This window comes from Anolis sagrei, chromosome 5 (assembly GCF_037176765.1).
Source record: "Anolis sagrei isolate rAnoSag1 chromosome 5, rAnoSag1.mat, whole genome shotgun sequence".
Classification (NCBI taxonomy): domain Eukaryota; kingdom Metazoa; phylum Chordata; class Lepidosauria; order Squamata; family Dactyloidae; genus Anolis; species Anolis sagrei.
The window spans coordinates 112,991,023-113,002,260 of record NC_090025.1 but is presented as its reverse complement, the minus strand read 5'-3'; the positions used below and the strand labels follow the sequence as shown (position 1 = coordinate 113,002,260).

Genomic DNA, 11,238 nt, shown 5'->3' with positions numbered 1-11,238 from the left:
GTTTGGTCCAAATCTATCATTGTTTCAGTCCACAGTTGTCCCTCGATGTAGGTGAACTACAACTCCCAAACTCAAGGTCAATGCCCACTAAACCCTTCAAGTATTTTCTGTTGATCATGAGAGATCTGTGTGCCAAGTTTGGTTCAGTTCCATCATTGGTGGGGTTCAGAATACTCTTTGATTGTAGGTGAACTATAAATCCCAGCAACGACAACTCCCGAATGTCTATTTTCCCCAAATTCCACCAGTGCTCACATTTGGGCATATTGAGTATTCATGCCAAGTTTGGTCCAGATCCATCATTGTTTGAGTCCACAGTGCTCTTTGGATGGAGGTGAACTACAAGTCCCAAACTCAAGGTCAATGCCCACCAAACCCTTCAAGTATTTTCTGTTGATCGTGAGAGATCTGTGTGCCAAGTTTGGTTCAATTCCATCATTGGTGGGGTTCAGAATGCTCTTTGATTGTAAGTTAACTATAAACGCCAGCAACTATAACTCCCAAATGACAAAATCAACCCCCCAGTAGTCAAATTTGGGAGCATTGGGTGTTTGTGCCAAATTTGGGCCAGTGAATAAAACTACATCCTGCATATCAGATATTTACATTACAATTCACAACGGTAGCAAAATTACAGTTATGAAGTAGCAACGAAAACAATGTTATGGTTGGGGTCACCACAACATCAGGAACTGTACTAAGGGGTCGCAGCATTAGGAAAGTTGAGAACCATTGTTCTACATTGTTGTTGTTCATTGCTGTTCCTCACTACTTTATATAATATTTTTTGAGAAAGAGCCATGTTGGATTAGGTTGAATGCTTATCATTGAATCATAGAATGATTGACTTGGAAGAAACCTCATGGGCCATCTAACCCCCTGCCAAGAAGCAGGAAAATCACATTCAAAGCACCCCTGACAGATGGCCATCCAGCCTCTGTTTAAAAGCCTCCAAAGAAGGAGCCTCCACAACACTCTGGGGCAGAGAGTTCCACTGCTGAACAGCTCTCACAGTCAGGAAGTTCTTCCTAATGTTTAGATGGAATCTCCTTTCCTGTAGCTTGAAGCCATTGTTTCATGCACTGGTTTGTAGTGAATTAATTTGATAGTGGATTTATTTCATGCCTTCTTGGAAGGCACGCAATAAATCCACTATTTCCAGGTCTGGACTGCAGAATACTGCAGTCCAGACAGTATTCCCACAGTTTACGGGGCTAGAACAGCCAACTGGGATCCAATTGCCAACCTGTCTTATTTTCTTTCTGGGGAAAATCTACACTCAGACCCCTTCTACACTGTAATATAAAATCCAGATTAACTCATTTGAACTGGATTATATGAGTCTTCACTACCATATAATCCAGTTCAAATTAGTTAATCTGGATTTTATATTACAGTGTAGAAGGGGCCTGAGTGTAGATTTTGAAATCCACAAGTATGTCAACAGAAAGGAGGAAACCAGGATAATGAACAAAATCTGGCTACAAGCCCTCTACAATCAGGACAGTAAATAAAGGGCAACACTAAAAAAAACCCAGTGGAATTCTAGACAGGGAGAAGTTGGGTCCAAGTAACATCTTCCAACAAAGGATCCTCCAGGTAGCAACCAGCCAGGCTTTGAAGCTACAAGGCCATTCAGTGTTAATCAAGCTGGCCAATTCAACATTCACACTTGCCTCAAGCAGACAATAGTACTTACTCCCATCCTGGGCATCGTTCTACAGATATATAAACTTCACCTGCCTAGTTTCCAACAGACCTCACAACCTCTGAGAATGCCTGCCATAGATGTGGGTGAAATGTCAGGAGAGAATGCTTCTGGAACATGGCCATACAGCCTGGAAAACTCACAGCAACCCAGTGATGCCAGCCAGGAGTTTTAAGATAGTGACTAGTATCTATTTGTGTGCTTTTGTTTTTGTCTTTTATTTTTGATATGGTCAGTGGACTACTCAATAAATAGATCTATCTATAGCAGTGTTTCTCAGCCTGGGGGTCGGGACCCCTGAAGGGGTTGCGAAGGGATGTCAGAGGGGTCGCCAAAGACCATCAGAAAACACAGTATTTTCTGGTGGTCATGGGGATTCCATGTGGGAAGTTTGAGCCAATTCTATCGTTGGTGGAGTTCAGAATGTTCTTTGATTGTAATGAACTATAAATCCCAGCAACTACAACTCCCAAAAGTCAAGGTCTATTTTCCTCAAGCTCCACCAGTGTTCACATTTGCGCATATTGACTATTTGTGCTAAGTTTGGTCCAGATCCACCATTGAGTGAGTCCACAGTGCTCTCTGGATATAGGTGAACTACAACTCCCAAACTCAAGGTCAACACCCACCAAACCCTTCCAGTGTTTTCTGTTGGTCGAGAGCGTTCTGTGTGTCAAGTTTGGTTCAATTCCACCATTGGTAGGGTTCAGAATGCTTCAAATCCATCACTGGTGGAGTTCAGAATGCTCTTTGATTATAGGTGAACTATAAATCCCAGCAACTACAACTCCCAAATTACAAAATCAATCCTCCCCCAACCCCAGTAGCATTTACATGTGGTTGCATTGGGTATTTGTGCCAAATTTGGTCCAGTGAATGAAAATACATCTTGCATATCAGATATTTGCATTATGATTTATAACAGTAGTAAAATGACTGTTATGAAGTAGCAACGAAAACAATTTTACGGTTGGGGGTCACCACAACATGAGGGACTGTATTAAGGGGTCACAGCATTAGGAAGGTTGAGAACCACTGATCTATAGAATCATGGGAGCTGTAGTTTTACTTAGTCTCTTCTCCCAAAGAGTTCTGGAGCCTCCCCAAACTGCAAAGCCATGCTTCCAGAGAGCCATGGCAATGAAAGCATGAATTCTGCCTGTCCTGGATAAGAGGCACCCAACTTTGTCCTTTCAGGGTGAAGAAATAGGCACAGCCAGGAGGGGATCAAAGGGAGGAAGAAGAGAGCTTAGGTGGTGAATTCTGGTTCAAAAAGAAACCATCAAGTCTGCAGGAAAGGTGTGTTTCAGGTGTAGGACTGGCTGAAGTCTTGGAAAGGCACCTTTCCAAGAATAAGCGCCAGAGGCGCAAGAAAAACAGATCCTGAGCCGGGGAGTGCTTTCGGGTGCCTGTGGCTGCACCTGCCTAGTCTGGGCGGCCCTTCCTGCTTCCTTCTCCTCCTCCTCCTCGTCCTGGGAGGCATGTCCAGGAAGCAGGATCTCCTTCCTCCTCCGTGGCCGGATTTCCAGGGAGGAGACGCGGTGGGCACCGCGATGGAGAGCTTTGCGCCCTCACCTGTGCCTTCCCCTGCGCGCTTTGGAAGCAGCCACAACCTGGGCTTCATCTCCCTCCCCAAACGTTGCCTGCTGCTGCTCTTGCTGCTGCTGGTGAGTCGCATCTGGGGTTGCCCCCCTTCATATTCACGGGGTGCCCACCCTACATGTGTTTGGCAGGATGGGGTCCGGGTGCCATTCCCTGGTTGCCACCAGAAGCAGCCAAACGGGCTCCCCAAGCACTTGGCTGAGCCCCAAAGCCCCTGAGCTCACATTCCTTCCACAAGCCTCATCCATTCTTTCACTATTATTTAGGGGCCCTTCCACACAGCCCTCTATCCCAGAATATCAAGGCAGAAAATCCCACATTATCTGAGTGTGGACAATTATTATTATTATTATTATTAATGATAACAACAACAATAATAATAGCAGAAACCCCAGGAGCTACCCAATCCAACTCCTTTCTGCCATGCAGGAAAAGCACAATCAAAGCACCCCAGACAGATGACCATCCAGACTTTTTAGTAGTAGTAGTAGTAGCAGCAGCAGCAGCAGCAGCAGCAGAAACCCCAGGGGCTACCCAATCCAACTCCTTTCTGTCATGCAGGAAAAGCACAATCAAAGCACCCCAGACAGATGACCATCCAGACTTTTTAGTAGTAGTAGTAGTAGTAGTAGTAGTAGTAATAGCAGAAACACCAGGAGCTACCCAATCCAACTCCTTTCTGCCATGCAAGAAAAGTACAATCAAAGCACCCCAGACAGATGACCATCCAGACTTTTTAGTAGTAGTAGTAGTAGTAGTAGTAATAGCAGAAACCCCGGGAGCTACCCAATCCAACTCCTTTCTGCCATGCAAGAAAAGCACAATCAAAGCACCCCAGACAGATGACCATCCAGACTTTTTAGTAGTAGTAGTAGTAGTAATAGCAGAAACCCCAGGAGCTACCCAATCCAACTCCTTTCTGCCATGCAAGAAAAGCACAATGAAAGCACCCCAGACAGATGACCACCCAGACTTTTTAATAGTAGTAGTAGCAGAAACCCCAGGGGCTATCCAATTCAACCCCCTTCTGCCGTGCAGGAAAAGCACAATCAAAGCACCCCAGACCTTTTAGTAGACTAGGACACAGAACGATGGCTTCAAACTACAAGAAAGGAGATTCCATCTGAACATCAGGAAGAACTTCCTGACTGTGAGAGCCATTCAGCAGTGAAACTCTCTGCCCCAGAGTGTGGTGGAGGCTTCTTCTTTGGAAGCTTTTAAACAGAGGCTGGAAGGTCATCTGTCAGGGGTGCTTTGAATGCAATTTTCCTGCTTTTCGGCAGGGGGTTGTACTGGACGGCCTATGAGGTCTCTTCAAACTCTATGAATCTATGATTCTATTACTCAGATAACCGAGTTTAAAGCAGATATTGTGGGATTTTCTTCCTTGATATTCTAGGACATAGGGCTGTGTGGAAGGGCTCTGTATCTATAGCTGGGTTCACTCTTTTCTTTGTGGTTCTTCCTTTCTTTCCTCAAGGTTTTGACGAAGGTTATGACGAAGGGCCCTTCTACACAGCCCTATATCCCAGAATATCAAGGCAGAAAATCCCACAATATCTGCTTTGAACTGGGTTATTTGAGTCCACACTCATACAATGTGGGATTTCCTGCCTTGATATTCTGGGATATAGGGCTGTGTGGAAGGATCCTCCATTGCCCACATATACCTTCTTCCTCTCTCTTGTCACCTGTTTTCTCCCCTCCAGACAGGCCCTATATCCCAGGATCTGATCTCAGGTTTTCTGCTTTAAACTGGATTATATGAGTCCCCACTACCAGATAATCTGGGATAAAAAGAAAACCCGGGATCAGATCCTGGGATATAAGACCTCTTTGGAAGGGCCCTGGATTTCTTTACCTCTTCACACCCCTCATTGATTTACACTGGCAAACTGAAGAGGCTCCAACATTTTTGTTCTTTACACAGAACTACATGAAATCTGGACACAAGTGTATGTACTGCTTAGACATGAAAGAGATTGCATGGGCCATCTAGTCCAACCCCCTTCTGCCATACAGGAAAAGCACAATCAAAGCACCCCCAACAAATGGCCATCCAGACTTTGTAATAATAATAATAATAATAATAATAATAATAATAATAATAATAGCAGAAACCCCAGGGCCATACAGTCCAACCCCCTTCTGCCATGCACCCCCATCAAAGCAGCCCCAATAGATGGCCACTCAGACCTTGTAATAATATTGATTTTTTTTTTTTTGTATCAGGAGCAACTTGAGAAACTGGTGTGAGATAATTGGCCATCTGCAAGGATGTTGCCCAGGAGACGCTCAGATGTTTCACCATCTTGTGGGAGGCTTCTCTCATGTCCTCGCATGTGAAGCTGGAGCTGACAGACAGGAGCTCACCCAGCCTCCCGGATTCGAACCACTGACCTTTTGGTCAGAAGTCCTGTCGGCACAAGGGCTTAACCATTGGGGGCTTCTATTGATAACAATAATAATAATAGCTCAAACCCCAGAGGCTATGCTACCCAATCCAACTCCTTTCTGCCATGCAGGAAAAGCACAATCAAAGCACCCCAGACAGACGACCATTCAGACTTTTTAGTAGTAGTAGTAGTAGTAGTAATAATAATAATAATAATAATAATAATAATAATAGCAGAAACACCAGGGAATATCCAATTCAACCCCCTTCTGCCATGCAGGAAAAGCACAATCAAAGCACCTCAGATACATGACCACCTAGATTTTTTAGTAGTAGTAGTAGTAATAATAATAATAATAATAGCTGAGACTCCAGGGTCCATCCAGTCCAACCCCCTTATGCCATGCACGAAAAGCACAATCAAAGCATCCCCCGGACAGATGACTTGAGGATTTTATTACTGTGTGAGAGACAAGGATATTAAATAAACATCACAGCTCAAAGTCAAACCTAGGCTAAAGGAAAGTGCCACATGGATGTATCCAAAAGAAGAAGGGACGCAGTTCTAGGAAGTGAACTATCGCTCAAATAGGTTCGATATATTGGACCATGCCTTTAAATTTTAGACTTAAAACTGGAGTACACTCAGAACCGTTAGCTGCCATTACAATTCATACCCTCTAATATTTCACATATGAAAACTGAGGTGATAATGAATTAATCGGAACTGACAAATCAGGACAGTTGGAGTGTATGATACTACACAAAATAAACATTTGGTTTCCAACCATGTAAAAGGGAGGAAACTCTTAACAATATGAATTAAAGTTAATGTTTTTTATCAGTTGTCCTCTAATATTAAAGAAGCACTGACATATATGTACATTTTTGTCTTCCTTAGAAATATGAACCATCTTGGGGGAAGAAAACATTACTGACCACACCTGTCGTTCTACAGGCTGAAGATAGTGTATTTTATGAGGATTTCATTCACCTCAATGTTTTGGACAAAAGAGTCCGCAATGATACTGAAATTTCAGTCACTTATTTATGTTCAAAACCTTGCATTGTGACCATAGAAGCCATAGCTTCATTGGAATTCAGAACTGCTGTTTCGGTGTATAAGAAAAGCTGGGAGAACAACAATCACCTCCACACTACTTGGAATCAAACAGTGAGCTTGACATTTCCAAGCAGTATGGTTTTCAGAGATGATTTTGTGATCAAACATTCTTTAATTGTGCACACAGTGATACTTTATGCATGGCTTAGTCACAAGCAAGCAAGAGTCCACCATGCGAAAGAAGAGGAAGGATACCAGCAGGCAATTGCAAAAGACTATACTTTGCTAGAAATAGTTCCACCATTTGAACGCCCACAAAAAGATCACAAAGTGTGCTTGAAATGGAGCTTGGAATATACCTGGAGACTGCAGGCAAACAGAATACCTCAGTGCTTTCATGAGACTGGTATGTATTTTCCAGTTTAAATAATGTACCAGTAAGGCCTTCTCTCGGACCACCATGAGAATTTCGGGGGGGGGGGAGCCCCTCAAGCTCCCCCCCCCCCTCCCAGCTACAGGCCTGATACTGGCCAACATACATTTTGGTGACTCAAATGTTTCTGGGTATTTTTGATCCAAAATAAAAAATGTCACCAGTTTTCCCCCAACAGCTCTAGTTTTGTAGATACAGAACATGTGCCATATACCAGTCTTTGTCTGCTCGCCCATGATAACCATAACTAAGAAACTAGAGTTGATGCAGTGTATCCAATGCAATTTTCTGAATCAGTGCCCCCAAATAAGTACAAGAACAGACCTAAAAACCAAGACACAGAGAAAAAAATGGCCGGGCTATGTCTGTGATTCTCAACCTGTGGGTCCCCAGGTGTCTTGACCTACAATTCCCAGAAATCCCATTCAGTTTGCCAGTTGTTAGGATTTCTGGAAGTTGAAGGCCAAAACATCTGGGGACCCAAAAGGTTGAGAACCACTTTCTGGTTTTATGGAAACTTATCAGCGATGGAAATGTTTTGGTACTGTGGAATGAACAAATTAGTATTTGAAAACTTCGAAACGTTGTCCTATATTATCAATTAATTGATCATCTGTGAACAAACAGAAGAGTTGTACATGGTTGTTTGCAAGTGTGTGGCTGTTTTCAGTTCCTGACCCATTTGAAAATGCTGACATTTTACAGATGCAGTAGAGATCCTTAACTTTCCATACGCATCCAGTGGAGAGAGGGCAGGGTTGGTGAAGAAGTTTCAGAAATTTAAGAACAGAGAGCTTGAAATGATCAGAAAGAGACAAATCAGCTACCCAAAGTAAGCAAATTTGCAAACCATTGTGTTTGGGGGTTGTTTTTTTAAAGCATAAAGTATTTCCCTTCCATCAGTGCTTTTTTCTGACTTTATGTTTATCAGTTACAGTCTATCTCAGAGAAACTTGCAAATGTAAAGAACACAAATCTTACACAATGGCTTCCCTGAGAATTTTTCTCATTAATTCCTTTGTGACGTTTGCACATTACATTCCTTCAATTAGCTCTGGTAGAACTTGTGGTTATTCATTTAATTTCTACTAAAGGTTTTTATTGTTTCTTAATTTAATATTACGAAAGTCTGTTAATCATTATGCCTGAACCACGCATATCATTGTTCTTTCTCACCTCCTTTGGAAACCCTGTATACATATCCCTGGTTGTGATTATCTGTAGAACATACAGTTCACTCAGGCTGGATCTACACTGCCCTGTATCATACAACTCTGATCCCAGGTTATCTGCTTATCCCAGATTATCTGGCAGTGTAGACTCATTCCAGTTCAAAGCTGATCATCTGAGATCATATCCTGGGATATGGGGCAGTGTAGATCCAGTCCCATTTATAGACTTGCAAACACATCCAAGATAACCACAAAGGAATGTTTGGAAGAGTGTGTTATAAATGGGGAATGCAGCATGAAGGTGAGACTAGTCTAATGGTATTCTGAAATGCCTAAGCAATTCTGATTAAATCTTGAAAAGTTCCAAGAATATCAGATATTTGGATATTTTTGGTTTGCCTTTCTTTTATTTTCTGATTTGTAGCAAGTTTGATTTAAAAAATTCTCTCTTCCATTTGCCATATGTGGTGCACATGAGGATTTCATCTATATATACGTACTTGCAGTCATTTGTTCTAATGTTCTAGCAACAAATTGCACATGGAATGGTCCAGGGCTGTTTTGAGTACAGAAGTAATATATTTCAATGATTTGAAATGGGATAGGAACACAGTGTGCAGCTTATTGGACAGGACCATAGCATGCAAAAACTCAAGGTCAATAGCATGCAGTCTCTCCATGTTCAGAACACGTTGCATTCACTAGATTCCAGTACATTCCGTTTGTCTAGCCTACAGTATTCATGGGATAGGGGTTTCTGTTTAATTAATTGCATTTAACTAATTGGTCTATTCCATTTCAGTGGCTCTGATGATCTGCTCTCTGACAAACCTGTCATAAGGTTTTCTTGGCAAGTTGCACTTTTTCAGCCTCAGAGGAAGGAGCTGCCCGTGGCACAATGGGTTAAACCCTTGTGCTGGCAGGACTGCTCACCAAAAGGTCGGTGGTTCGAATCCAAGGAGTGGAGTGAGCTCCTTTCTGTCAGTTCTGGCTTTCCATGCGGGGACATGAGAGAAGCCACAGGATGGTAATACATCCAGACTTTCTGTATACATTTCAGATTTCAATATTAATGTCAAAAATACATAGTATGATTTTACATAGGATTTGTGCTACATTCGAACAGTAAAGACAAACATCACTTAAGTAAAATAAACATTAAATATTAAATAACCAGAAAAATAAAATAAGGTGTAAACACTAAACCAGTGTTTCTCAACCTGGGGGTCGGGACTCCTGTGGGGGTCACGAGGGGGTGTCAGAGGGGTCACCAAAGACCATCAGAAAACATAGTATTTTCTGTTGGTCGTGGGAGTTCTGTGTGAAAGGTTTGGTCCAATTCTATCGTTGGTGGGGTTCAGAATGTTATTTCATTGTGGGTGAACTAAAAATCCCAACAACTACAATGCCCAAATGGCAAGGTCTATTTTCTCCAAACTCTACCAGTGTTCACATTTGGGCATTTTGAGTATTTCTGCCAAGTTTGATCCAGATCCATAATTGCTTGAGTCCACAGTGTTCTCTGGATATAGGTGAACTATAACTCCAAAAAACTCAAGGTCTATATACACCAGACCTTCCCAGTATTTTCTCATGGTCATGGGAATTCTGTGTGCCATGTTTGATTCAATTCCATCATTGATGGAGTTCAGAAGGCTCTTTGATTTAAGGTGAACTATAAATCCCAGCAACTCCAGCATTACCAAATGACAAAATCAATCACCCCCAATCTCACCAGTATTCAAATTTTGGGCGTATCGGGTATTTGTGCTAAATTTGGTCCAGTTAATGAAAATACATCCTGCATATTTGCATTATGACTCTTTTAGGTAAAGGTAAAGGTAGTCCCCTGACATTAAGTCCAGTCATGTCTGACTCTGGGGTGTGGTGCTCATCTCCATTTCTAAGCCGAAGAGCCAGCGTTGTCCGTAGACACCTCCAAGGTCATGTGGCCGGCATGACTGCATGGAGCACCGTTACCTTCCCGCCGGAGCGGTACCTATTGATCTAATCACATTTGCATGTTTTCCAACTGCTAGGTTGGCAGAAGCTAGGGCTGACAGCGGAAGCTCACGCCGCTCCCCGGAATCGAACCTGCGACCTTTCGATCAACAAGCTCAGCAGCTCAGTGCTTTAACCCACTGCGCCACCGGGGGCTCTTTTAACAGTAGCAAAATTACAGTTATGAAGTAGCAACGAAAATAACATTATGGTTGGGGGTCACCACAACATGAGGATCTGTACTAAGGGGTCGTGGCATTAGGAAGGTTGAGAACCACTGCACTAAACCGTCTTCGCCAATTCTTTAATACCAGAAGCAACTTGCAGTTTCTCAAGTCGCCTCTGGCTGAGAAACACAGTATCCAAATGCAGTAAATAAATAAATAAATAAATAAGTCGCTTCTGACTTGGGGAAAAAAAAGCCTCTGAGGAAAGCAAACCTTTTCTGAAGAAATCTTGCCAAGAAACACCTGTTATAGGCTACAAGATAGACGTGGATAACTGTAGCCCTCTCAATTTTGTTACATTGCAAATCCGTCATTATTTATTTTCCTTGCTGGTCCAACATCCTTAGAAGGCCACAGTTGCTTAACTTCATTATAAGGGCAAGGTAGTAAATAGATGGACCCACGGCCAGCATTCAGTTCTCATAGACTCAGCATTTGCAGTTAACAGAAATATGGGATTTGAAGTAGTCTAGTGCATCATGGAAATACTTCAAAAGAACCCCTGCCATCCTATCCATCAAATTCTGCATTCTGAAAGCCAGCAGAAATTTACTTTCTTGGAACAGAGAGGAGAAACTTTTACACACAATTTTACTTTTCTGCAATCTGCACAAGCTGCACCTTTATTTACTCTGTG

General features: G+C 42.6%; 1 protein-coding gene across 1 annotated transcript in view; it reads left to right on the top strand.

Moving 5' to 3' along the window:
* Nucleotides 1-3,013: 3,013 nt before the first annotated feature.
* The window catches only part of SEL1L3 (SEL1L family member 3), a 38,582-nt gene continuing 30,357 nt past the window's right edge, over nt 3,014-11,238 (top strand). The window contains exons 1-3 of the mRNA XM_060777865.2: nt 3,014-3,375; nt 6,607-7,174; nt 7,907-8,033. Of these exons, the coding sequence (XP_060633848.2) occupies nt 3,190-3,375; nt 6,607-7,174; nt 7,907-8,033 (881 nt within the window). The 5' untranslated portion in view covers nt 3,014-3,189. The remainder of the gene's footprint in view (nt 3,376-6,606; nt 7,175-7,906; nt 8,034-11,238) is intronic.